Below are 26,635 nucleotides of genomic sequence, written 5' to 3' on the forward strand. Positions count from 1 at the left end.
TTTGGTTTTTGGTGCAAATCAAAACCAGTATACTTGTCATCAATATTACTTCATCTAACAAAGTGCACATATTGTGGTGCACCTAGTTGTAGTATTTAGTTTAAAATTTCATTTTATTTATTGCTTCTTTTTTTTTTTTTAATAGACAGAGAGGATCCAGAAGTAGAGATATTCTTTTTGACTAATAATTAAATCAGAAATAAATACAACAGTTTAATAACCATTTTAATTTTTTGCATGGGACCAAAGCTGAATTGTGTATTTTCTTGTTTCAAAAAATAGTCTTTCCATAAAATAATGAACAATATTTGAATATCTGAATCACAAGTTTATTTCCGATTGCTGCTGCTGAAAAGGAGTCTAGCCTTTGGTACATGGTGTACTACTTCTTTTAAATAAAAAAAAAAAAGAGGGAAAAAAAAAAGGCTGTTTCCAACACTATCTGCACTATTGTAATGTTTTGATTTAGTTGTGCCTCATGATTTGGGGGCACAATATAAATGTGAAGTTCTTTGTTTCCCCTGAACTTCCAAGTGATTCCTGGGCTCTGTGTGGTGTGAGTGGCAGTTCTAATGGCCCTGTACACTGTAATCATGTCATGATCATTACAAAATGCAGCAAACAAGCCCTTGATTTAGATAAATGTATGAATCAACTTTAAATTTACAGAGAGTTTTAGCATAAGCTTTGCTAAGCCATTACAATTCATTTTGAGCCCTCCCTCCGTGCCTCCTATTGATTTCACTGAGCAAACACAAAAAGAGTGGTCAAATTTTTTAAACCCCATGAAAAAACCATATTTTTCATTTCTCTTCTCTTCAGCTTTTTCTTCTCTTATCCCCTCTCTTCTTTGTTCCTCCTTGTCTCTGTTGTCCCTGTAGGATGTGCAGTGTTTTAATGCCCTTGCACTGCCCACAGTTACACTTAGGCTCTCATTGCCCCTGCCAAAGTCATGGGCAGATACACAGTTACTTTATAGAACCACAATAAATGTTATATTGGATGAATTGTGAGTCAGAAATGTGTTACACACGTGTAATTTGGGGCACATGGGATCTGTGTACATCAGCAGCAAATACAGCCTGAGCTATTTATTGCTTTAGATTGACTGCTATGGTTGGTCCAGAAAAGCTGAGACTGTTTTCCTGTGAAACTTGACCAGCCCTTTAGCAGGCCATTATAAATAATAAATATTTTCTGAATAAACAACTTTCTCAGAAAGTTAGACAGAGCTCCTGTGTTTCTGAAATAGTTAAGCCAAAACTAAAGGAGAAAAACAGTTGAAGTAACTTGTTAGTGGTTGTACTGCTCTTTAGTGTAAGTGGGTCAGAATGAGTGTATTAGTTAAATCCTTTGAAACAAAAGAAATTATTAAATCAGTTAGGAATTAGGTCAATGACTCAAAATAAACCGTTCACAGAGTGCCCTTGAGACAGGCAAGTCAAAGAGTATCAGGAGTTCTGAACTCAAATTGCATCTCACCATTATTCTCTAAGCAAAGCTATCACACCTTACCTTTCCAGGAATACAGAACATGAATATTTCACTGTCTAACAGGAAAGGTGTTTAGCACTGAATTGAATCAGTATTTCATCTATTTAACATAAGAATGAAAAAAAAAAAAGTGAAACAGCTTTTCTAGGAGTGTTTCACAACTTAATTCACTGTGTGTTAAGCCATGTATGGTGCTTCCAGTTTTCTAAATTTTGAGAATGGCTTGAGCATGATGCTCTGGAACTGGTTTCTGCCTGGCTGCTTTAAGTTCAAAGAAATCCCCAAAGCACAGCTGAGGAGGAGAGAAATATCTCTGACAATATTTTGTTGTGTTCAGGTATATGTATTTAGTGTCAGATGCTTGGGATTTGTCCTCAAGTAATGGAAAAATAAGGAAAACAAAAAATAAAAAAACTCTAATAAATATGAAAATTACATTGAACAAAAATTTCTGTAAAAATGTTATCATTTAATCTATAGCATTTGAAGGATCTACCAAAATTAGTAAAGTTCAAGAAATTATTGAACTTTATCATATGGTATCATAAAATCAAGTTTTTCACCAAGTTATTCTGATGTCTGATTCTTGTAACATTGTAGATGTTGTAGATTTTCCTTATGAAAGATCAAAATAAAGGTCTTGGGACATTTCTACTTTTATTTTCTTGTGTTAGCCAGTTGGATTTACTGTAGCACAGACATTGTGCCTCACATTCTGCATGTGCAGAAGATTGAGGAGTATTTCCAGCAGTGGAACACTGTCTTACCATTTCCTTTTATTTTTGTATTTGTAGGGGAATTGCACAAAACCCTACAAAAGAATGGTTATTGAGGGAACAATTTCAAAAACTCCTGTCTTCCTGAGAAGATGCTTTCATAAGCTAATGTCCTGGAAATACTCAGAAGTTTTATCTCAGTCAGAGTAAATCCCTCTTTTAACTACAGTAACAAGGAATTAAATGTTCTTTCAGAAACAATAGAAATCAGGCCAGACAGCTTTAGGTTTAGCAGTCATAAAAACAAAAAGCTGTTTGTTTGTCTGAACTGACAGACAATATAGAATTCATATGGAATGACAGGCTTTTGTGTTGAATAGCAGCATGAGGACTCCCAGAGAGTAATTGGCAGGTTTTGCTCAATGCTGTAGTGTCTGTGTCTGTTTCTGTGTTTATAATTGTGATATAGTGATATCTGATTTGATGAGAGAGTATTAAAATGGGATTAAAGAGCCAGGCATTGTTAATCTAAATGATCATATATATCCTGAAACTTCAAGAAACTTTTTGCCCCCAGTGTTAAAATGTTTTACAGTTAACACGCTTTCCAGTTCAATCAGTATTACAGCACCAAAGAATTGAACTAAAAAAATCAGATATGGAGGAGTCAGCTAAGCCACTACATGTTCAAAGAGCTGAGAAACAAGAATGTGAATTGATTCTTTCTTCCTCTTTAATCTGAAGTTATAAAGCAAATCTTAATTGTTTCAAGTGCCAAATGTCTCTACTTTTGTTTTGGCTTTTCTGTAGGTGTGGTTTTGTGACTTTTTTTCCCACTTGAAATGTTAAAAATAGATGAAAAAGAAGAAAAAAGTAAGCATGTTTACAATTCTTATTCCTCACAGATTGCAGAATACCTGTGGGTGGCTTAAAGCAGCTGTTTCTCATGGTTACCTAACTTCTTTAAAACACAGGGGAAAAAAAAAAAACCACAACAAGGCTAAATGTCAAATCTAAATGAAGGCTAGAAACCTTTTCTCTAGGTCACCAGCTCCTCTGGCCAACATTTATTCTTTCTTAGGGCCATAATCTGTTTCAAAAAGCAATGATTTAGCCGATACTTGTGCCAGTGCTGTGACCTGTTCTCCTGCCGGTGCAAAGAGCTACCACAAGGAAAGGCTTTGCTGCCTTCTGCATGTTCTGTCATCTTCTGCTGCAGCTGGTTCCCTTGGTGGCAGAGGTGGCACAGGGAATCTCTGCTGACATGCTCTGGTGGTTTAACCAAAGCTTCTTGCCTGGGCACATTCTGCTGGGGGGGCTTGGCAGGGGGAACCTGAACTGGGGGGACAGGGGCAAGGAAAAGCTCTGCAGCTGTCCCAGCTAAATTCACCCAAACCATCCTTCAACTCCTTAGTCATGTAAAGAAAAGCAAGATGTTTTGCTCCAATTGTTGCTTATTAGCAAATCTGAGTATTTTTGTATGTGGGAAGATTTAAATTCCAGCAAAAAAATTTGTCACAAGGATTTCTCAGGACTAGCACAGACCTGAGCATAGAATGCCAAGAGAGAAAGACATACATACTAATACCAACTGGAAATAATTAGTACCCCAGTGGGCTGGGTGTTTGTGCTTTTACTGTATTCCTTCCTTTCTAAAGTAGCTTTCGTTTTGCAGTTTTTGTATGCTAACGATGCATATATTAAAGTCTATATGCCACAGTAAGGGTGTCCTAATTAAGCACACTGTAAGAAACTCTATGGTCCATTGAACAAGAGGAGATTTAGACAGTTTTCAAGAGCTCCAAGCGCTGAGTTGGATAAACTGGTTGACTTGAGGGGTGGTGAAGAAGCTCATCCAGTCATGTTCTGTGGTGCACAAGAGCAGCCAAACCCCAGAGTGTGCTCTGACAGTCACAGACATGCAGAAATGTCAGGGTTGGGATGGGCCTCTGGAGAGACCTTGTCCACCTTCAGAGCAGGACCTTGGGTTAGTGTTAGCCAGGGGCCATAAAATCAATTGCTGCTGCTTGTGAACACGTTGTTGAAGGATAATGTACAGCTCTGTAATGCATTAATGCTGAATAGGAATAATCTCCTCTTTGGAACTCTCCTGCATGTTTCAGTCTTAATTGCAAGCCCTCCTGCAGGAAGAATGGGAATAATTAAAGCTGGTTTGAGACTACTTTTCTTCTGTTGCATAACAGAAGCAAATATTGTTCTGTCAGTTATATGTTGTTACCAGAGTTCATTCAAAAATCAAAAGATGACAGTGTTTTTGTTTTATCATTGTTTGTTAAACTCTTTGATGCTACAACAGTTTAGATAGAATGCAATTATCTTACTGCATTTAATTTTTTTCTCCCCACCCATTCTGGTCAATTATTTCAATTTCTAGAGGATGCATCATATGGACATTCCCTTTCTTCTCGATCTGTGTCGCGCTTTTCTTCAAGGACAAGTCAGGGAGAGTAGAATAAAACAAAACATAGTGGTAGCATTACTTACTCTTTTCTCATCCTTTCATGCTGTTAGGTGACAGTGACTGACCCCAAACAGAAGAGTGGCTGTCCTGGAAGCACCGTGCCTGGCTCAGAAGAATGGACATAAAGGACAGGAGGCACCGCTCGCTGACGCGGGGCCGCTGCGGGAAGCAGTGCCGCTACACCAGCTCCTCGCTGGACAGCGAAGACTGCAGGGTGCCCACCCAGAAGTCCTACAGCTCCAGTGAGACCCTGAAGGCATATGACCATGACACCAGGATGCACTATGGAAATCGAGTGTCTGACCTGGTGCACAGGGAGTCGGATGAGTTTCCAAGACAAGGTATGTTTAAAGTCGGGACTAGTTCTTTTTATGGTGCTCCTCTGTTCCTTGTTAAAGCATCTCAGTGCTACAAGGAGTTTTAATGAAAGAGCTCTAGGAGAATGGATATTATCTTACCATTATTTCTACTGCTTTGTGCCAAATTAGAAAGTTCTTTCTTTTCTTAGAGTTCTGGTACTTTTGAAATCCACAATTTGTAAATGAGGCAAACCGAGATTCACTGATCAAAACATCTGATAGACACAAATGCCGTGACTCTTAACCAGAGGATGTCTTTTGTACAGATATTGGGGTTAGCCAATGTGCTAGCTTGGTATCCTGTTTCCTAGGTTAATTTTGGAAATGATAATGACATTTTCACCTAAATGTGTCTCTCTTTAACACAGAATCTGTACTGAAAAGATAAGTAAAACACTGCTACAGTAACCCATATGGCCAACATACATTCATTATTCATCAGGTGCCTTGGAATGCCTTTCCTGTTCCTGAGTGCTGGGTAACTGCACTGTGGGAATGGGAGTGGGAGTTCCTCTGACTTCATTTTGTCACTGCTCACTCATATTGCTCACCCTTGACCTCATAAAAACTAAAATGAGGAAACCCATCTAATTCCTTTTTTAATTGGCTCTAATTGAGCATTGCAGCCTACAACTAATGTTTGAAATAACCTGCCTGTATGAACTGGTAAGCTAGAGGAATTAATCTGTTATTTTATAAACGGGTCCTTGCTATGTCCAATAAATTAATGAATTAAAAATGTAAATGTATTTACTTGAAAACCTGTAAATGTGCACTGTACACACATAGTTTTATTCCCATTTGTGTATTTTCTTGTCTCAAGAACTTGTAAGCCTCTGTGCTGAAACCATTAGCAAACATTGTTTCATAGGAGCTATTTTTAATCATGTGGTTTACTTGTCCAAATAGCCAGGTTAAATTGGCATTCAATCAGTGATTAGGTATGACATTTGAATTAAAAGCCTTGGTTTAATGTCAGTTGAAGAATCGGTTATGATTCATACCAGATAAGATACAGGCAGGCTTGATGGATAAACGTATAGGTTTTGTGCCCCTCTCAATGGAAGGTAAATCATCTGGCACATAATTTAAATGTACCATAATTTAAATGCAGAAACTTTTCTGGTTTGTAGATGTGCTTGTTAACAGCATGTGATAGTTCTCTGCTACACATTTCTAATGTTGTGGCTCAAGGGAAGTTTCCGCACTTGTTGTGGAAATCCTTCAGTGGAAGGTCATTTCTTATACTTGGTATCATGTCACACGTCTTGTTTAAAACATTCTGACAGCAGTCAGTGTCTGTCTTCCCCTTTCAATCAAACTATCTAATAATTAGTGTCGATAATTAAGCCCTTGTCTAATCCCTTTTCTCTCACATTTGTCTGCAGACATGTGGGAGTGTTTGCATTGTGCTTGGTCTGTCAAACACCCAGTCCTGTTTTCTGGTGTAATCTCTGTTCTTGGAAGGTCTTTCTTTGCTTAGAGGTGTTTACCTAAGATAAAGCATCAAAGTGCACCTCCAACTTCTGAGCTGCTGGAGCCATTTTCACTGCAGTTTGTTCTACTTTACTGTACAGGAGTCATCTAAATATTACTTTTCCCTATCAGGATGATTGATGCTTCAGCTCAAGTGCCTCATTTTCGCTTGCAGGTCATTATTCAGCATTTCATAATGGTCTTTTTTTCTTGATTACTGATTTGACAACTGTTCATCCTCCCCCTGCTCTTAATGTGTTCTTCTCTGCCCTCTTTACGGAGGGGAATGCAAATTGTTGGTAACTGAATTGAAAAACTCAGATTTTTTTTTATTATTGTTATTTTTTCCCCTACTAGTTTGTGTAGTTGTGTCTAAATAAGTAGTGTTTATTTTAGAAAGCCAAAGTAATTTTTTTGTTATGATAATGAGCAGCAACTCCTTATTTTCCTGCTTTTGTTAAGTTTAGAAAGCATTTGTTTTAGAAAATAAGTCTGTGTGATGATCCTTTGCATTTGAAAGCTGGCTATCTTTCTGATTGAACAGTTTTACTGACATGAAATTTGAGATAATATGACAGGTAGATCTAGATTAAGATCTGGTAGCTGTTCTCGCCTTCTATATTAACATTAGATGGATAAAAATGTGGTTCATATAGTAGTAAGTTCTGTTCATTACATCTCGTACATGCAGTTTCCAGCTGCAGACGTCTAGGAATTTATACATTTAACTTTATTCTAACTTTGCGTGGGTGTTATGATGGGATTAAATTCTGTGACAAATAAACATGCTTAAAATAGTATTTAGAGATTTTTTTTTTTCTTCCTCTTTTAGAAAAAAGCTTGACATTTTTTAAGGAATTGCAGATATCTTCCTCAGTATTTTGTCTCTTCTATTAGAAAATCTAAATACTTTTGAGTTACTTCAAAATATTTAGCTTGACCATGGCACTGGAACTATTCGCAGCTGTTTTGAGCTGCCTTTTGGACATTGCTGGGTTTGGAAAATAGGTTAAGACAAAGTTGCACTCATTCTGGTTTTGTTTATCATGGTTTGTCAGCGAAATACTAATAACAAAAATCATGTTCAGAGCTCAGAAGTCTGAAACAGTTCTTGCTGGGTTGTTTTAATATTTTCCTGAGAGAGATGAAGGTTGTTCAGATTTAAAAGAAGGTTTCAGCTGTACAGTGACTGATGGGCTGCTACTTAGAGGCCACAGCTCTTACAGATGCTTGGGCTGACCAGACTTTGTCTCAATGCTCATGCTCCCAATAACACCAAGATGAAAATCTTTGATCATCTTGTCATCAAACCTGAATAACCCTCAACTCTTCTGTTAAAATTAATGTATCCCTTCCAAATCCAACTGAGTTTTGGCAATTACAGTTTTAATACTTCTCTCCAGGACCTGTGACCTTTTGAAAATGAAATGTTCTGATAGATTTGGATTAAATATATTAAATAAATCTTCTTTCATGTATTCTGCCTAGAATACAGTTTTAGTTTTAGTTTTCCTTTGTCATGCAAGATTTTTGAGTGGCATTCTGCAATCTGTTGATTTTCATTATATCTGTACAGTTACATAATCAAAGGAAATTTGGGGTAGAGGCAAGGTGGCAGATTCTTTAACATGGACTCAGGTGTAGGGTGGCTTGTGTGGCAGGAGGCCTCAAGGGCAGCTCTGCTCTTCTAGCCAGTACATGTGGAACCTCCACTTCTCCTGAACCAAGGCTTACTTTGGTTTTAATGGTGACCTGAGAGAAACATGATCCCAGTGTAAAATATATATTATGGTGACACAACTCTCTTCCATTTCTCCTGTCTAGAATGCATGGTATTGCTGAGAAATAAAAAAATTATGGTGAGATAATTATCTTCCATTTCTCCTGTCCAGAATGCATGGTATTACTGAAAATTAAAAAATTATAATATGTGTACCTTATTTAATAATGGAAAGATGCTGAATAAAACCTCCCTCCTATACCCTCCCCCTCCCCAAACCATAAAAGATTATAAGGTTTTATTAATTGATTTAAAAACCTGAAAGCACTTTTCATCTGTACTTTCATCTGTGTTGAAGTTGTTAATAATGGAGCAATGTAACAGCATTACTAGACTAGCATATAAATAAAAGTACAAATATTTAGAGAAGCTTTGTGTCAGTATGCTTTTCAGAAAGGAAAAGATAAGAAAGTCAAGCCCAAAACTAACATTCCTCCTCTGATTTCTACTCTAATATCAGTCAGGTGCCCTTTTGAGCTGTAATAGTAAGATGATCTGTTAGACAGACATTAAACCAAAACTTTGTGTATAAATAGATCTGAGTCACAATAAAAACCAGAAGAAAATGTATTTAGAAGTGGATTTTCAGGAAGACATCATGGGACTGACTTTCAGTCTTTGGGGTACTTTCTTTTAAATATGCAGAAATTGTTTTCTCTTGGTATTTTGTGTATTTTGTTTTTTTGGGGTTTTTTTGGTTTGGTTTGTAAAGTTTGGGGGTTTAGTTTTGTTTGTGTGCTTGTTTTGTTTTGATTTCTTCTTTTTTTTTTTTTTTTTCTTCTGAGCAGCAAGCTCTCTGGTTTGCAAGTGGTAGTTTAAATCAGTTGTGATAATCTATTCCTCTTCATTTCCCTTACGGTCCCCTACCATCCTATTTACCATCCTATTTTCTTGGCATTTCACCATTTTATATCCATTGTGAGTCCCTTTGCTGGGTGTGCTCAGCTGCTCAGACCTCCTGGGCTGACCACTGAGAGTCAGAGAGTCTGACCAGGGCTGAAGAAAGTTCATCTTCATCTCTTCTCACCTGCTGGACCAGCTGAGCAGCTCTGGTGGGAACTCCAGTAATAATTAATAACACCAGTGCTGGAAAACCCAGCACTATTCTAATATTAATATGTATTTGTAGAATAAACAGCAGCTAGACATAATATGAGAATTCTCTGTACACACAGTTTCTCTCAGGGAATAACTTTTTATTCTCAACAGTTTCCCACAACTGATCATTATTAAAAATCAGCATATGTTTACAGTTTAAATTAGAGACTCAGAATGCAGGGATTTGTGATGGAAGTATACAAGTTTATATAGACTTATGCACCTTTTTTCCTTTTTTTTTGCTCCTTTTTTTAGCTTTCAAGAAAGAACTTCTATTTTTACTGCTTTGCTACTGGACTCCTCGTTAGTTAATAGTTAAGTTAAACTAGGTTCTGTTTTTTTAAACCATTTCCAAAGTTGTATGCACATTGTGTAAACCACATATAAAAGGATAACTTCTAAAAACTAGATGTTACCAACATATAGTAAGCACACACTGAATGGAAGAAAAAATTTAAAACCTCAGGTCTACCCTAAAATAGGCTTAGTAACAATTTTCAGAAGAACTTCAAAATTAATAAGAAATATGCTTTCTATACTTCATAGTCAAATTTCTATCAGGCAAAAGCTCTTGTGCTTCAATGAAAGCCATGTTTGTTCATCTTGTAGTGCTGAGGCCTGACTGGGTGTTGAACAAAACCTTTCCTTTCTGTATTTTTTTTTCCCCCTCATCACTTTTCTTTGCTATGAAATAGAATTCTAAGACTTTGGGTACTGAAAATAATAATTTTTGATCCTATAAACCCTTCTGCAGTTTCTACTACACACATGAGCACACACTCTTCTAAGAACTTTGTTTATACACATCTGTGGATGCTCTGTCTCATACTAAAATCTGCTGTAAAGGGAGATAATGTACTCCATGGAGATGAAACAATAGTTTTAGTTTTTCAAAAAGATACTTTAAATGAAAATTATTTTTGATTAATTCTAATAATGAAAATGGCTAACATTGAACAAATCTTGCAAATTTGTTCCACCTTTTGCATCTTGCTTTGCAAAGGTTCAATTGATATTTTTTAGCATCTGTTTTTCAGCAAGACGTGTTTGGAAGGGAGGCTGATTACTTGAGAGTGTTCTCAAACTGATGGAGATACTCAGATTCTTTTCTAATACACTTATTGACATTGAAATGTCATATTTAGAAAGCTTTTGCATTTGATCTGGATTTGAATAGGGCATCTCTGTCCCTGCATCCTAGGCGGGTTCCAGAAAATGAGTTTTTAAGTGTAGTCCTGAATTTGCTTTAGCGAATATCATTTTGTTTCTGTGAACTTGAGAACCCCTCTAAAGCTTGTTTTCTGGTAAAGGAGCAATTAGGCCATTTTCCTTCTTATCCTCTTTTCTCATAATATAGGAAGAAAGAACTATTTAAATAAAATGGAGTTCAGCAAATATTTAACATTCAACAGCATTTATTTTGGATTATACGTTATTGAACTCTCCAATGACACATGTTTTTAAGGTATGCATCTTCAGAAAAAATAAGAAAAGGATTAGATATTTGTATTTTAGTGGATATTTGTATTTAGGTGAGTTGTTCATTAACTTTCATCAGCTTATTTCTACATTGATCCCAGTAATCTTTCCTTGAATTAAGCACATTCTGAAGTTCTGGAAATATCAGCAGACCATGAAGTAGAAGTAGATAATGAAAATCCATGATTTCCACTGGTGGGCAGTGACTGTGGGAGCTCAGTCTCCATGTAATAAGCAGATGCCAGCTTCTCTCTGGGTTTTGGAAACTGGCTTCAGTTTTAGCCATTAGGTCTGGGCATGCTCTTTTCTGTGGTGATTCTCTTTTCTCTTGGAAAACCCAGTGTTGTTCTATACAGATTTAATTAGATGCTGCAGTTCAGTCAGTTGTGTGTTCTGTGAACTGTCTGTCAATCTAAGCAGAGCTCTTCAAGTATCTGCCTGTGTAATGTCATCTTCTGTCATGAATTTCAACTTGGTGATGGTTTCTAAACCCTTTCCTACCTTTTAGTTTGTCTCTAATGGAAGTGGAATATAGCATGGCGATGCCCTCTATGCCCCAGTGATGCGGATAAAGACAGGTTGAAGAGACAGTGACTTGTATAAAGCTGTTTCTTTGACACTATTTCATGTTTGTAAATCCAACTTCAAATTAGCTTTTCCTGGTAGCAGTCAGTTCCTGTTGAGGTGCACATCCTTTAAGGTTCCAAAATAGTTTCAGAATCTAGATACCTGATTAGACAAAACAGCATGCAAATATCTTTATATATTGCCTTTTTTTTTTTCTTCCATGTGAGTGCTTAGCTGGAAGTGACTGCAGTGAATGCAAAAGTACGTGTCTGTGACTGCAGACCATATTGGAAACAGAGATTTACTGTCCCGAAGTGTAATGCTTACTCAGCCATCTGATGAGATTTGAACACTAAACAGTTTGAGAGGGATGCATAAAGCTGTTTTATTACAAGATGCTGTTATGAATTGTAGCAGCTTTCCTTATGCTATGCTGCTGTTGCCAAACAAGTTGCATGAATGTAAGCAGTTTTATTTGTAATTACTTGCTTACATTTCCTTAGAATAGTTGGGTTATAGGATTGTGATTCCTGCTTCTCCACTGGTGGCCATCTCTACATCCTGTTTAATTCAGAAAGAAAGGATATATTTTTAAAACTGCTTGGAGAAAAGCCTCTCTGAGGAATGCTGCTGCTAATATGGGAGGTGGAGTGGGGCTCAGATGTTTGTGTGTGTGGTAGAACTTTGTTAAAATGGATGCAGAAAGCTCAAAAAAACAGTTGGCTGTTTCTTCATAATGCAACAAAAAGTAAAGAGATCTTATTTTAGCTGAATTTGAGCAAGTCCAGAAAATGGAGGATTAAATCATTCACCTAAAGAAATGTTATGGAAAATACAGTAATTAAGACCTATTATTTTTTTCTAAGCTTTAGTCAAGACCTGGACATTACAAACTGAATTTAGCACTTGAAAGTGTTCTTGACAGAGCAGTGAAGGCAGTCCTGTTTTCTTGCTTATGTGTAGCTAGAATTGCTTTTGATGGTGCTGCTGGACTCTGTTTTCCTTACACAGTCAAGTGTGTTCCTTATGACAATCACTACTCTCACAAAGTAAGATAGTTTTTGAGAAGATTGCAACAGAAGAACAGTTTGATCATCAGTGCTGAAATGTCTCTTCAGTGTAGTTTGTCCAGTGTAATTTTGAATGTTGAGTCTTGGTCCTCTGTTGATTGCCTTGCAAGATTCTTCCTCAGTTTAAAAAAATCTATTTGCTTGGAAGAACTTGCCAGTATCTATCTGTTTTATTCCTAGCATTGCTCCTTCTATTCCTGCTCTGAGCCCAGATTATGCCAATCCTAGAATTGTTAAACATCTTTTAGCGATCTAGCCTCATTCTCATATTCCTTCTCTCATTATTGCCACATTTATGCACTCTTAACTTTGGAATCTTGGTCCTTGCTGTTTGCTGTGTTTCTTCTATTGGCAGGTTTTGCCAGTCGTGTCACCTAAACCATATAGAAATTTTCTTGTATAAAGGGATGGCACCAAGCACTGCAGCTGAGAGGTTTTTTTTGCAGTTCCACCAGCACTTGTAGAATATAAAGAAATGTCTACTGCTAAGGAAATTTGAGCAGCTAGCCAGCATCAGCTGTATTTTTTCCACTTCCACATGAAACACACAGAATAGCCTGTGGTCAGTTTTTACCTAGAAGAGAGCAAGTTGTCTGCTGTCTGTGGAAATAAGTGGAAATTTTGAATATGAAATTGATATTCATAATCATATTTGATTATATGAAATGTTAAAGGCTCAGTTGCAGATGACTCAGTTCAGTACAACTTTGTCTTCTCAAACACATTAATCAACACCATTTGTTTAAATACTGAAGTAAAAATTATCAGTATTTTAGGTTTTGCTACTTCGGCCAGAAGCAATGTTAGTCAGATAATTAAAAAAAAAAAAAAAGAAAAAGAAAAAAAAGAAAAAAAAGACCAATATGTAGAACAAATTGCATAAATGGTATTCCTTCAAGCAAATGGCTACTCTGTGGTAGCTGGTCTAGAACTGTATATTCACTTTTTAAAATTACTTCCAGTAGAGTACTGTGTTTTAAGGTTGGCAGTTTATGATGATATATTAAATATTATAAATATAATAATAGTTTTTTTCATTATGTAGTTAGAGTACCAAAAAAAACTTTTTACAGATGGCATTCAATTTGATTTCATAGCAATATCTGATTTTCTTTTGAAGTTTTTCTTTTCCTGAGATAGGCATTTGAATTATATTGAAAAAAAGCTAAAATGGTACTTAGTCTCCATGGGGAAAGTATTACCTTTGACTGAAATTATTTACAATATGCTAAAAGTTTGCTACAAAAAAAAAAAGTGGTACTCTGGACTTTATTTTTGCTTAGTTATCTTACCAAAGAGTTAGAGAGGTGGAAAGAGTAGCATTAGTCCCGTAGCTTCTGTTTTTGGGGGTTTGGGGTTTAGTTTCTAGAGTGTCTGCTAAACTTGCTGCAGATATATTTTGACACTAACATTAAAGTAATTACAGCAAATCAAATTTTGTGTATGACTAGGCAGCTAAGTGTGTGTGCTCCTGTTAAGATTGTTTCTAAATTCTTACAAAAATAAAACTTGTAAGGTATTATTACCAGTATGTGCTTCAAGCACTGAATTTATAAAGTAGATTGTTAATAATATGAGGAATGATATATCACAGCTGTAATGCCATGTCTTCCAAAGTTAATGAATACTTACAGTTTTCATAATGAAAAATTAAAATAAGGTTAAAGTGGTTTATAAGACTGCCTACAGATCCAGCAGAAGTCTAATTAGAAGAAAGAACATTAAATTTGAGGTTACTTGGAAATATATATTACCTAGTGTTATATACGGACTAAAATCCTGCACTTGTATTTAGGATTGCTCAAATGTGGACAATTCAACCAGAACACAGCACAGAAAACTGAAATGTTATTTGCTCTCTGAAATCACTGTGTACACAACAGATTGTGGGTTTAGATGTCTTCAGTACTTCAGTTATGTGAGTCTCCCTTGTTGACTCAGTGCAACAATCTCTCATCCATGTTTGCCCGTTTCTTCACCATTCCTGAAGTAAAATGAACCTTTGTGCTTGTTTCTCCTGTTACCAAAGCCTAATGAAGGTCCTGGTGCTGTGCTGTGGTGGTTTGGGGCAGCTGCCACGGAGCGAGGCAAGCGAGGGGCAGGTTTGACATGCCAGGGTCTGTTTGAAAGAGGCCACTGCCCACAGCTGCTGGGCTTGGAGAGCGCTGCCACACAGCTGGGCTCAGCTGGATTTCTGCAGTTCACCCTCAGAGGAAACCTTGGGCTTCCCTGGTGATGCTCAGGGCACAAGGAGCTGCTGTGCCATGTTCTTGTGTCGGGGCAGGGTGGGAAACGTGTGGCGCTGCTGGAAGAGGGCAAACTGCCTTCTCTTCCCACAGAGAAGGAAAAAACCTTCCTGCTTGCCCAGGCAGGAGGCTGAACATGTAAAAACTGAGATGTTGTTGTGATACTGCACTTCCCTCGACTTGTTTTTGCGTTTTGTATAATGCAGAGTGACTGTAATTGAGAGTATATTTGGAGTAAGTTGCCTTTGCAGTTTTCAAATATGTCAGCCTTGCTTTTTATGTTTGTATGTCGGTTTTGTAACTCTTATAAGCTGTTATTGCATGACAGACTCCTCCATCTTAATTTCAGTCTCTTAAATTCATCTTCTTCCTTCATTTTTTTGACAGCATAACAATATTACACCTTGATCCCCGTGTATCTATCCCACATGGGGTTTGCTGTGTGGTGTTTTTTTGGCCATCACTACATGAGCAGAGCTGTCCTTGTTAACAGAATTCCTCTGAAGTATTGTTTTAGAGTAAATTTTTTTTGTTGATCTCTCTCTTTTCTCATTATGTCTACAGCTTGCAAAAGCATAATGGAATAAAATTTATCTAGTTTTTCTCCAGAATCTCTTTTACTCCTGAGAATCTTAGTATTCAGTTTAAGGAAGCGTATCTCAAAAAATATTTCAGAAGTGTGGCAACTTATCCTCCTAACTATTCAAGTGTGATATTTATAAAACAGAAACTTTGGCTATTTAAGATGTGATGATGTAGAATAAGAAGGCAAAGGAGGAACTTTAAATGAATGCAATGACTTGACAGAATAAAGAAATGTGAAATTATGAAGTAATATTTTACAGATGCAACATTGTGTTCTAAAATACACAAATATACAATTTTTTAATTGTTTAATTGTACGGATTCAGTTATTGAATGTAAAGTATCCATTTGCTCTAGCTGTGGAGTAGTGGAGAATAGGGATTTAATTCAGATTCCTTCTTTCCCCTGAAAATTAGGAGTTTTATTATCTCATGTTTTTCAATCCTAATTTAATTTTTATTTAATTTAAATTATTTTAAATATCCAGCATCCCAGCATAATTTTTTTTATCCTTCTTGTTTAAGCTATATTTGGAGCAGGTGAAGTTGACAGTCCTTTTCATAGAATGGTTTGGTGTGGGAGCACGGCGGGAGGAGGGGAGAGGCGGCGGCTCAGACTCCATCCAGTCCGGCCTTGGAAAATTCCATGGAAAGGAACACTCTGGGTAACCCTTCTGTTCAGATCAAAAGAGGGAGTGACCAGTTCAGAGAGCAGAGAAAATACAGTTCTTAGTATATTTGTCAGTCATGGGAAAGACTTGTTTACTTGTGTTTACACCAGGGATCTGCAAACAAATAAATGGCTCAAACTGATAGAGATTTACCTTAGATCCTCCTCAGGTGATGGAAATAATGTGCTGCAAGAGAGGCGCTACGGCTGCATATCAAAAAATGTTGTTACAGAAATGCGCAGTAAATTTCCACAAGTGATTAAATAAATTAAGTTCCTGGATACGTTATGTACTGTTTTCAAAACAAGAATTAAAATCTCTGTCTCTGGAGGTCATATGACTACTTAGCAAGGAAACAGACTCAAAGTTATTTGTAGCATCAGTGAATAGCAAACATACTTTTTTTAAAACAAGATGTATTGTATCTCATGTGTTTACTACATTTAGTCCAGCAGCATAATTTACTTAATGCTCTGCAATATTCCTGGAGGAAAAAAAAAAAGCCAAATTGTTTGGCTTAAATTCATCTTGTTCATATGTAAGAAGATGACTGAAGTAAGTACTTCATTTATTGTTTGTTTTTGTAAGAGAACATCTTAGAGAGATGATGGCTCTCAAAGGCCTTTACCACTTCAGCTTTCAAGACAGAGGGTGAAGTTGGGCTAAATCTCTGCACAAACTTTACCTTTCTGCAGCCTGAAAGGTACACTGAAATACTGAAAAGTATTTCTCTGTTGTCAGTAGCTCCAAGAACAGAGTTCTGTGGTCTGGTTCTGCACTTGATCTTTGGCAGCCACAAACCTCCACGTGAAAGAACCAAAGGAAATCTTTTAGCAGAGTGAGCAGCTAAAGGGTGAAGTAGACCCTGTTGCATAGGAGGGCAAACTGTGATTTCTTATCATTTCACTTCCTCCTGTTCCACTTAAAAACATTTTCATATGGACTATCTTACATTTCTTATGACTCCAGGTTGTAAATTAACATATGGCATAATCTGAAATGCAGATGAGGGGAGAGGGCACTTGTGGAAAGTGGCTTCTTGTCTTACTGTCAAGGAGACTGTTATGCTTGAAGTTTTATATTTCTGCTGAAATCCATAGATATTTTTGGATATGCAGGTGGTAGAGTGTGTCTGTCAAATTTTCTATTTTTTTTTCTCTCAATGAATTCTTTGCAAGAATCTTGGCAAAATATTTTGAATGCATTTGTGGTTTTTCCTTTTTATCTCTATATTCACTATTCAATTACATCATTTTTTTCTGATTTTTTTTTTATCTCGTTGGTCCTTTCTTAAAGACTTCTAACCTGTGCAGAACAATACTAGTAAATAAAGACTTGTAAAATCACAGAAAAAAAAGTCTAGTGAATTTAATAGAAGTGAGAGTGTTTTCCATGTTGGAAAGGTAAAGTAAATTTTCAGATATGAGGATTGATGTGGAAGAGAGCAAAATAAAGATAAGATGAACAAGGGTAGTCAGGAGCAATGCTGAAAGAGGCTAAGAAAAAAAGGTGTCAGTTGTGGGCTTTAGGGTGCTAACTCTGGGCAGAAGCAGCAGGAAGAGAAAGCATTCGCAGAGCTTTTGGAATGAGCTCCTATCTAAATTAATACTGAGATATAAAAAAAAATGGTACTGAGGCACCTGAGTTTTTTTGAGGCAGAGTGTGTGTTGCTTTATTTTATTCACTGCTCTTCTCAAGCTCAGAACACACCAGGCAGTGTTTGCACAGCCCTGGATGAATTTGGAATTGTGCTTGTGGTGTCATCTTTCCCCACCTAAATTTTCATTTTTCCCCCCACAGTCTCTGTGTGTGACTGAACTCTGAGAGACTAGAGCTTGAAGTGCTGTGCTGATAGTGCCTATTTTAATTCTTTTCCTTCTAATAATTAACCCTAAATAATTAATTGCCACGGTATATCTGAGTTCTCAGTATAAAGCTGTCACTTTATTTTTTTAGCATTTTCATTATGACATTATTAATGCCTTATTACAATGATTTTGGCCACCAGTACTTCCATGGATTTGAAGTCTCTTCTCACTTTACAGTTCTCCTCTGTTGGGCTTCTGTCATTTTCCTAATGGGAACTGAAATTTCACATCAGTTGGACAATCACATTCTTTCTTCAATAAGAATGTAGTACTTTATTCTTCTAGATAATGTCATATATATATACGTATATATATATAATAGTTTTATGTATATAATTGCATTTACTATTTATTTTAGGTAGATATTGTTCTTACCTTCAGAAAGCAGGTGTTGTAGTTTCTGACAATGAGCCCTTATTTACTAAGAAAACAAATTTTACTTTTGGAGCTTTTCAATTAGAAAGGAAGAAAGTATGATTATTATGAGCTATAAAATTATTCAGGACTCAATACCAGTAAATAATCCAGGGCACTTTAAGATGCAATTCTTTTTTCATCTGTTTAACAGGCCTCTAAATGATAATGAACTTATCTTGATGTGATGTTAATTTGTGGTGAAACGTGGTAAATAAGAAGTTACCCAAGATTTAAAGTCTAAGAAAAACAACTTGAAATGCCTCTATTTCATCTTTTATGTAGCTAAAAATGATATAAAATGGAAGACGACAGAGGTGAAATGCTTAAGAATGAAAAATGTATAGATTTTAAGTAATTCATAGCTTTTTTTCCTGGAGAGAACAAAAGCTAAGATTATATATGTCATTCTGATGTACCAAATCCTATTTAAATAATTGAGATGTTTGGATTTTGTTATTTTTTTGTCTTACTCTAACTCACATATTATGCCAGTGGGATAAATGATGTTGGTTCATTCCCGTTTTACAGACAAATTGCAGGAGAAAAAAGATTAAGTGAGTTGCTCAGGGGCATGAATAACATTGTGAGCTGAAAAAGGCAGAAAAATCTTTGCACTTAGATTAGTAATCCATTTTTATTTATATCAGCTAATATTTCCTCTGTTGGTTTTTTCCTTCCCTTTCTGTTGCCTGTGTAGTATGTATTCTTAACTAATCAGAAATCATTTTGTAAACTTCTCTGATTAGTGAAACTTCAAGCCATCCATCCAAAGGGAGAGCTCCACTTCAGTTAATTCCATGTGTCTTGTTTTCTTCTAATTTTCTGGTGTTTCTGGAAAATGCCTATTGCTTTTATCCATCACAAAAACTGTAATAATAATTTAGAAGAATAAAGATTAGAGTGCTTTTTTTGTTGTTAGAAAATAGAATTTAAACATACAAAGGTGAAGTCATAGACATATTTTTACTGGGTTTTATTAACACGGGAATTACTTCTGTTCAAGTAGATTTATTAAGATAATTTATTTAATAAAGATGTCTGAGAAACTGCTGGATTGGGGAGAACAAAAGACAGTCAAAGAAATAGGAAAGGTAGGCATCAAGAGAGACAATAGTGGAGGCTCAGTGAGGGTTCTCACACCTTAGGTGTGAGTTGTGAAATAAAAGGGAGAAGGAGAGAAGAGGAAAAATGAGCTGAATCTGCACAATTTTTTAGGAGTGAGTAATCCTATAAGTGTGAATAACATCTCAGAAGTCAGTGATAACCATGTCTTCCATTGTGAATACAGGTTTATTATCTCCCTAGGGTGACTCATAGAAAAATGTCAATAGTATTTGACTGAGCATGTTTGGAGACTTAGCCTTGTTGGCTAAACCAGAATTCACTATTGAGGATCTTCTCCAGAGACAGAATTTTTTATTAAAGCTCGGAGTGTTGCTCTGAAAATTGAGCACAGGCTCCATGGCAGTGGTACTGGAGTATCCTGTTGTGTCAGGAGTATAAATCCTTTTCTGCTGGGAGAAGGCCAGAGGTGGAGGGCAGCCCCTGACCAGCGCCTGGAGCTCCTTGTTTCCCGAGGATAGAAAAGAAACCATGTGCACCATGACGTGGAGCTGATCCCTTCACACTGGGAAGGTCTAGCACAAGATTTTCTGCCACTCTTGGCCTGTATCAGAGGAAGTTTTGTCATCATAATCGACGAGTTCCTTCATGGTTCAAGTGCACAAGAAAAATTGTGTTTGGAGTGTGCTGTTGTGGTCACTTGATTCTTTCTAATACTGTTATTAATAACACTTAGATTTGCTTGTACCAGTATAATTGGCAGTCCCATGAGCAATTTTTATAGTGTTAAGGGAAAAAAAAAAAGAAGTAGCTAAGTCTTCTAGATGGGTTTATTCAGATTGTAATATCCTTCTGAGCATTGTAAATCTTCCATTGTATTAATTAAAAAACCTGTAACAAGATGAATTTCTGGTTTTCTGAAATTTGGAGTACATCTCCCTGTCAAAAATAAACATTCCTTCTAGAAAATTATGGAGCCCACCTTGATTTAAAGCATAAAGTGAAAATATAGGGTTTGTGTTTGTTGTTGTCCTTTGGTCAATAATCCTTTCTTCGGATCTGTAACACAGGGGTAATGGTAGGAACCTCTTCTATGTGTGATATTTCAGTATATTTACAAAGCATAATTTAGTTTGAATATGGGCTAAATATTCATGCTTGGATTCTATGTGTGATGGCCAGCCTGATCTGTCAGTGGAGAGGAGCTTCCTTATCCTTTTCTTATCCATTTCTTGAGAATGCAAGAAAACATGAGTTATCCTCAGGTAACTTTGCAGCACAGGATAAAGTCTTTAGAATTCATGGCGCTTTAGAAAAATGCGTGCAAGAAGTATTTTAAAATCCAAGTAATTTTTAATATTCATGGTCAAACAAAACTACCTAATTCATACATAATCTGATTAATTTAAAAATATGTTTGTAAAAGTTGAAACATTTTACATGGGGAACACTGCCTGTAATTATCAGTGCCACCAAGAAAATTAAAGTATAGGTGTATCTAAATGAAGACACTGAGGAAAAAAATCATGTGGGTTTAAAATACTACTTACACTGCATTAATTCACTCTTATTCATTATTTTAGTGACCTTACTTCAGTTTCAGCAGTTGATTTTTGGAAGCTGTTACATCAAAGTAAAAGCTATTGCATTTCTAAAAATCTGCATTTGTGTAGCTATACTTAGTAGTTTAATCTTCACTTTTTAACTTTTTGGGGTTTTTGCAGTTAAATTCTTACTGCACAAACCAATACACAAGCACAGATAATTCAGGTTTATAAAGATCCCAGCTGTCAGGTACAAGTCCCAGCAGAAGTCAGGCTCCCATTCCCAGTAACAGACATGGCTGCAAATGATGTCCAGCCTCAGAACACTGGTGTCACAGGATGGGGCAAGTATTTGTTCAAGTGCTTGCAAATAATAATGAAATACATTCTGAGTAACTAAATGTCCAATATATAATCACCTTAATGGCAGTGCTCTATGAAGGGTGTATGTTCTGACACATTTTATGTGATATTTGATGGGTTTGGTTTTTTTTCCCATTCAGAACATATGTAACAAAACCAAGAAATCTAAGCCAACTTCTTGGTCATGCCCATTACATTGTAACTTATCATTTATTTCTCTTCTAGCCTGAAAAATAAGCTTATTACTCTTCAGTTTGGAGGTACCATTAACAAATTTAGGTCTAAGGTCACTGCCTGTTTTCAATTCCTGTACATGACGCAGAAGGAATCAAGGTACAACTGATCCAGTCCTACATCCCTTAGGACTGTGTGTAATGCAGTTGTAGGTTCACAGCAGCCATTGGTTTGTTCTTCCCCAGCCAGGAAACTATGCCCCAGGGAAGGTCAGGTGGTAGGAGGGTGCAGAAGTCAAGTTTATGGTTTAATACTGACCTTCCTCCCTTTTCTTTCTTCAGCCATGCCCTTCATGATACATGGGATCATATAAGTGCTATGTTGTGGCTCATTTTTTATGTTTCTACTGAGCTGGACCAAAAGACTGGAATTATGTAGCTGCTTTTTTCCAGTGTTTCTTATGCTGGAATTGTGTTTTCCTTGTGTTTAAAGTTTTCTGACGCACAGGGCAAGGGCTGTTCCAGTCCTGATGGACGTGATTTAGCAGTTTCACAAAGGGACTGTTTCTACGCCATGCTGCCTTTAAAATAGATGTATAATGTGCTGCTGGTTTGGAATTCAGCCTACAGTGACCTTTGAGTAAATGGTTAATCTGAGTAAAAATTAATCTAATGGATATTTTTTCATACCAGGGTTTATTTTCATTCTAAAGCAGGAGAGAAGGATTACACTGTGCTTGGTAACTTTCCTCCCTCACTTGAGAGGATTGCAGGTTAAGTGGGAAGGGAGCCAGCTCCCGGTTTCATGTCCTTGCAATTTCAGCTGGACTGTTCCTGTCAGGTTATAGCAGATATTGTTGTACGTAAATGGATTCAAATCAAATAGAAATTACTTTAGAGTTTTTTTTATATGAGTGTAATTCACAAAGCTGAGTCCCTATAAAATCCTATTAAATTCTGAAGTCTTTTTTTTTTTTTTTACATGTACTGATACATAGAGCATTGCAAACCTTCGGGTTTTTTTATAATGGGAAAATGTTTGGGGAGATAAAACCATAAGCTGTAACTGATCAAATGCTGGCAGATGAAGATTTTGTTTCCTAGTTGATTCACCTTCCTGTCCTTTTTCTAAGCTTGAGAAATCACTTAGAGGTGGCTTGAGAGTAGAATATGGCTCATTGATAGGGAGGATTTAATGGAATTTATGGTGGGAAACTGAAAATGTGCTTCAAAAAGTGAGGAAAAACAAGGAGAGGAGACTGAGGTGTGGGAGCAGATGTGTTTTTACTTGGATCCATCCAACCATTAATAAGCTCAGATTTGAGTCCTACTGGACTTTAATTAATAGCCCTCTGCTGGGAAACACAGATTCGCTAAACCAGTGGTGAGGAATTCCAAAGGAAAAGAGCTAATCTGACAAGTATTATCTCTACAGGCATACAGAGAAATAAATGCTTTGTTGTGAGAAATACACCGTAACTGATCTGTGACCTTCCTGGCTAAAGCAACAGCCTAGGGAGGTTTTTTTGACTCTCAAAATGAGTACTGTACTATCATTGCTGCTTTCTCTGCTGCAGCTCACAAAGCTTGGTTCCTAATGTCATTCCTGTATAGAAAAAATGGATTAAGCCATTCTTGAAGTTAGCTTCATAGAATGAAACAGGTACCATGATCTGGCACTTCACAGTGTTACCAGGTTTTACCTATACTGAGAAAAAATCAGAATACTTGGTAATTTCATCTTGATGAAATCTCTGCCACTGAGGTTTGACTAGTAAACATAATACTTTATTTTTTTGTAACTGAAGATGATGTTCTGGTTGCCTGGCTTTACAGCAGAAGTAAGGCAGGACTCTGGGTAGGCTATATTGACTATAACTGTGTTATGCAAAAGAGCTGAGAGAAATTTACCCCTATATGCTTATTCTTTTACAATATCTTTAAAATTCTTTTAAGAGGAGCAAAGATTGAATTTATTCTATTAAGAAATTGCGTGCTGTATTTTCTCTTTGTGCTTTCTTTTTGCAGAATATTCTCCCTGTGCTTTTTCATATTTAGAACTTGTCTGAGTTAGAAATGGAAGCCTAAAGGTTTTTCTGACAAATTGCTGAGGCCTATTAATTTGTATGGTTCGTTTGTGCTCTCCATAGTCAAACTGAATTTTCTGGTGCATACTTTGGTTGTGTAGGAAATGCAGTTCTAATTTAAAGTGATATCTAGTCCCTGTAATATTTTTTTTCCTATCAGTGTCAATGTACTTGGAAGACTGAGTCCCTGTAAGGTTGAAAAGAGTCACTTCAGGAAATAAAAATAAATTGTATGTGAGGAGTTTGTGAAAAAAAGCTTCAGTGGCTGGTGAAAGCTCTTACAGGAGTACTGAGGGGAGAAGAGGAGCTGTTTAATGCCAACTCTTCCTGTAGCCTGTCAATTTATTCATGCAGTGGACCTTGCAAGCCCAATCCACAGATGCTATTTTCTGCTCCTTACTGAATAAAACTCAATGCTGGGTCCTGAGTGTAAAGATTAATTAGTCAGTGAGTGTTAAAGGTCTGTTAAAGCCATTATGGCATGTGTCCACAGAGACAAATAGGGGCTATAAAACACTGTGTTCGAAACCTAATTTTACATGTGTATTTTTCATTAATAATAATGATGGTAGTAATAATTATGGTCTTTTCATTCTGAAAGCTCTCTGAGGACTAAATGCATAGTGCAGTGCATACTGTGTAGGAAGGATCATGCTTTCCATGACTGAAATGCAGGCTGTCAGAAGGCAGCTCTGAGTGATGGGGCGCCCAGGCTGTTGTTGGCATTGGCTCAGGCAGCTGCGCAGTGCAGCTCCTCCGAGGAAGCTCCTTCTGTCCACAACTAATTGTTCCTGAGCTGAGGATACTAGAAAATGTGTGTCACTGTTGAAAATGGCAAGCAAATAAATATATATGGTTATCTCTATTTTACTTTTTTTAAGTTTGGACTTCAAAACCATATCCTTGCAATTGGTTGCCAGCTTTCAAATAAACTTGGACGTATTGTTGAATGTTTGACTTTTTATCAGAAATTTTTAGCTAAGTTAAAAATTCTTAGCAATTGGCATAAATGATAATAATTTGTAAATATAAGCATATGCATGAGTTGAAAATGCTCTTGCTCATTTCTTAGGACTAAGCTGCAACTGTTCTGTGTGCAGTGAAAATGAATGTCAGCATTACCAGCACCTTCAAAACTGAAATACTCCCCTTTGCATATTTTGCAGAGTTCTGTGGGGTTTAGTGGCATTTTTGTGTATATTTTTGGTGTTTGGAACCAAAGCTGAAGGCAACTGAGATGAATGAACTAGCAGGTAGAGCCTATCTCTTACACTTACAGCTGTTCCAGCATGCAAAGCTAGAACTGATTATAGTACTTGTAAAGGTATTCCTTCTTTTCTCAGAGTGAGACTTAAGCAGGGAAGGAAACCTTTAGAAGCATTCCCAAAATTTGGGTTTGTTTACCCCATTATGTTCAGCTATGGGGTCCTTGTTTGATTGACACTACTCTAAATTATAAAACTGACTATATATAATCTCTATCTGGTTATAAATGGAAAAAAATTTCCACATGATTGGAAGCAAGCTTCTGCTTCCAGTTTGGAAACTTGCTTTGTACAGTGTTTTCATCACAGTGGATCAGAAGATGCCAAAATGCAATAGATCAGAAATACAGAAGAAAAAAAAGATGGCATTTTTCATGTAAAAGCACTGGACTGTCAGGTCATATTCCTGTTGTTTTTGTCAGAATGCTTTCCAGACTCCTTGTTACACACTGACATCTTAGACAATTAAAAGAATCTGTTGCTTCTGTCCAGCAATGGAGGGGAGAATTCAGCAGTGTGTGCAAAGGTGGTTTGGGGTTTCTTCCTGTCTTTGAGGTTGTCTGACTCCTGCAGTGTTTAAGGGAAGCCTTGTTCCTTTAGGAGAACTGTAAACTGTTGTTTCAGCTGTTGTGTTGATGTCAAACCTGGGAAGCACAAAAAAGAAATGGAAAGATGTTGATTTGTTGAACAGGCTTCCAGCACAAAGATGACAGAATAAAACTGGATAGAGATGATGATTGGTTTAGTGTCTATGTTACATGAAATTGTGGAGCAGCAAGAAAGGTTATTCTTGGAGAGCAGTTGAAGAGGGAAAAAGAAAAAGAAAATGAGAAAAAGAAAAGGAAAAAGAAAAAGAAAAAGAAAAAGAAAAAGAAAAAGAAAAAGAAAAAGAAAAAGAAACAACTTAGTGGCCCTTGCCAGATTTTTAACTACAAATGATAGATAACCAGTTATGTTTTGGAATCTCCATGGATAGCCATTCTAGAGGCTTCAAGAATGTAGCACTCTCACCAAAGAAATGGAATTAATCACTCACTTTAGCAATGTATTTATATTAGCCAGTGAATGAATGAAGTCAAAGGGCTAATAGATCTAGTGAGCAAAGCACTTGCTTTTCAGCTGCAGGTCAAGCAGCAATTGCAGATTCTGAGGAGCTCCTTTCCCAGTGACAACTTGGTTTCTGTGTGCTCAAGTGACTGACAGAGCCAAGGGTGTGAGTGGCAGCTGTGCTTGTTCACCTCATCAGAATACTTAATGCTGCCGAAGCCCTACCCAGACATTTCACATCTTGTAATGAAAGCTCAGTAACTGTGGTGTCATCTCTTAAAATAACATTAGTTTATAGAAACATGCTTTATTCTAAGATAGTTATCATAAAAAAGGTATTTATTTTAAACTTTAATTCATTTTTGTAGTAATTTTACTGATATGTGTAATATTGATTGTGTAGGAATTGTGAGGGCTGCAGAAGGTCTTGTGAAGGCTGAGTAATTCAGAATTTTTTGGATGCCTTATTTGCCTTTCATTTGGCAGTCTATCAACACTACACTGGAATAATACATGTGTTAAAATTAATTCTTGGGTGTGACAGTATTTTCAGATATGTGCCAAGGTATATGGCCATAATTCCCTAGTTCTGTATCTGGTAATGATTCTTCACAAATATTCAAAATAGTTACAAAGAGTTGCAATTTGGGCAAAAATTTGTAATTTACATAGAGCAACCCATAATCAAAATTGCAAAATGGGAGAATACCTGTTTATAGTCATAAACTTTGATTTAGTTCTGGGCTTTGTCAAGCACTTGCCCATTTTGCTCGGTATTTGTTGCAAT

General features: G+C 36.6%; 1 protein-coding gene across 17 annotated transcripts in view; it reads left to right on the top strand.

Annotated features, from left to right (window-relative positions):
• Positions 1-26,635, top strand: part of TENM2 (teneurin transmembrane protein 2) — a 613,377-nt gene that overhangs the window by 134,510 nt on the left and 452,232 nt on the right. For all 17 annotated transcript variants that reach the window (XM_072935329.1, XM_072935331.1, XM_030284000.4 and 14 more), the window contains exon 3: positions 4,743-5,033. In XM_072935329.1, the coding sequence (XP_072791430.1) occupies positions 4,808-5,033 (226 nt within the window). In that variant the 5' untranslated portion in view covers positions 4,743-4,807. The remainder of the gene's footprint in view (positions 1-4,742; positions 5,034-26,635) is intronic.

This window comes from Taeniopygia guttata, chromosome 13 (assembly GCF_048771995.1).
Source record: "Taeniopygia guttata chromosome 13, bTaeGut7.mat, whole genome shotgun sequence".
In the NCBI taxonomy this organism is placed as follows: Eukaryota; Metazoa; Chordata; class Aves; order Passeriformes; family Estrildidae; genus Taeniopygia; species Taeniopygia guttata.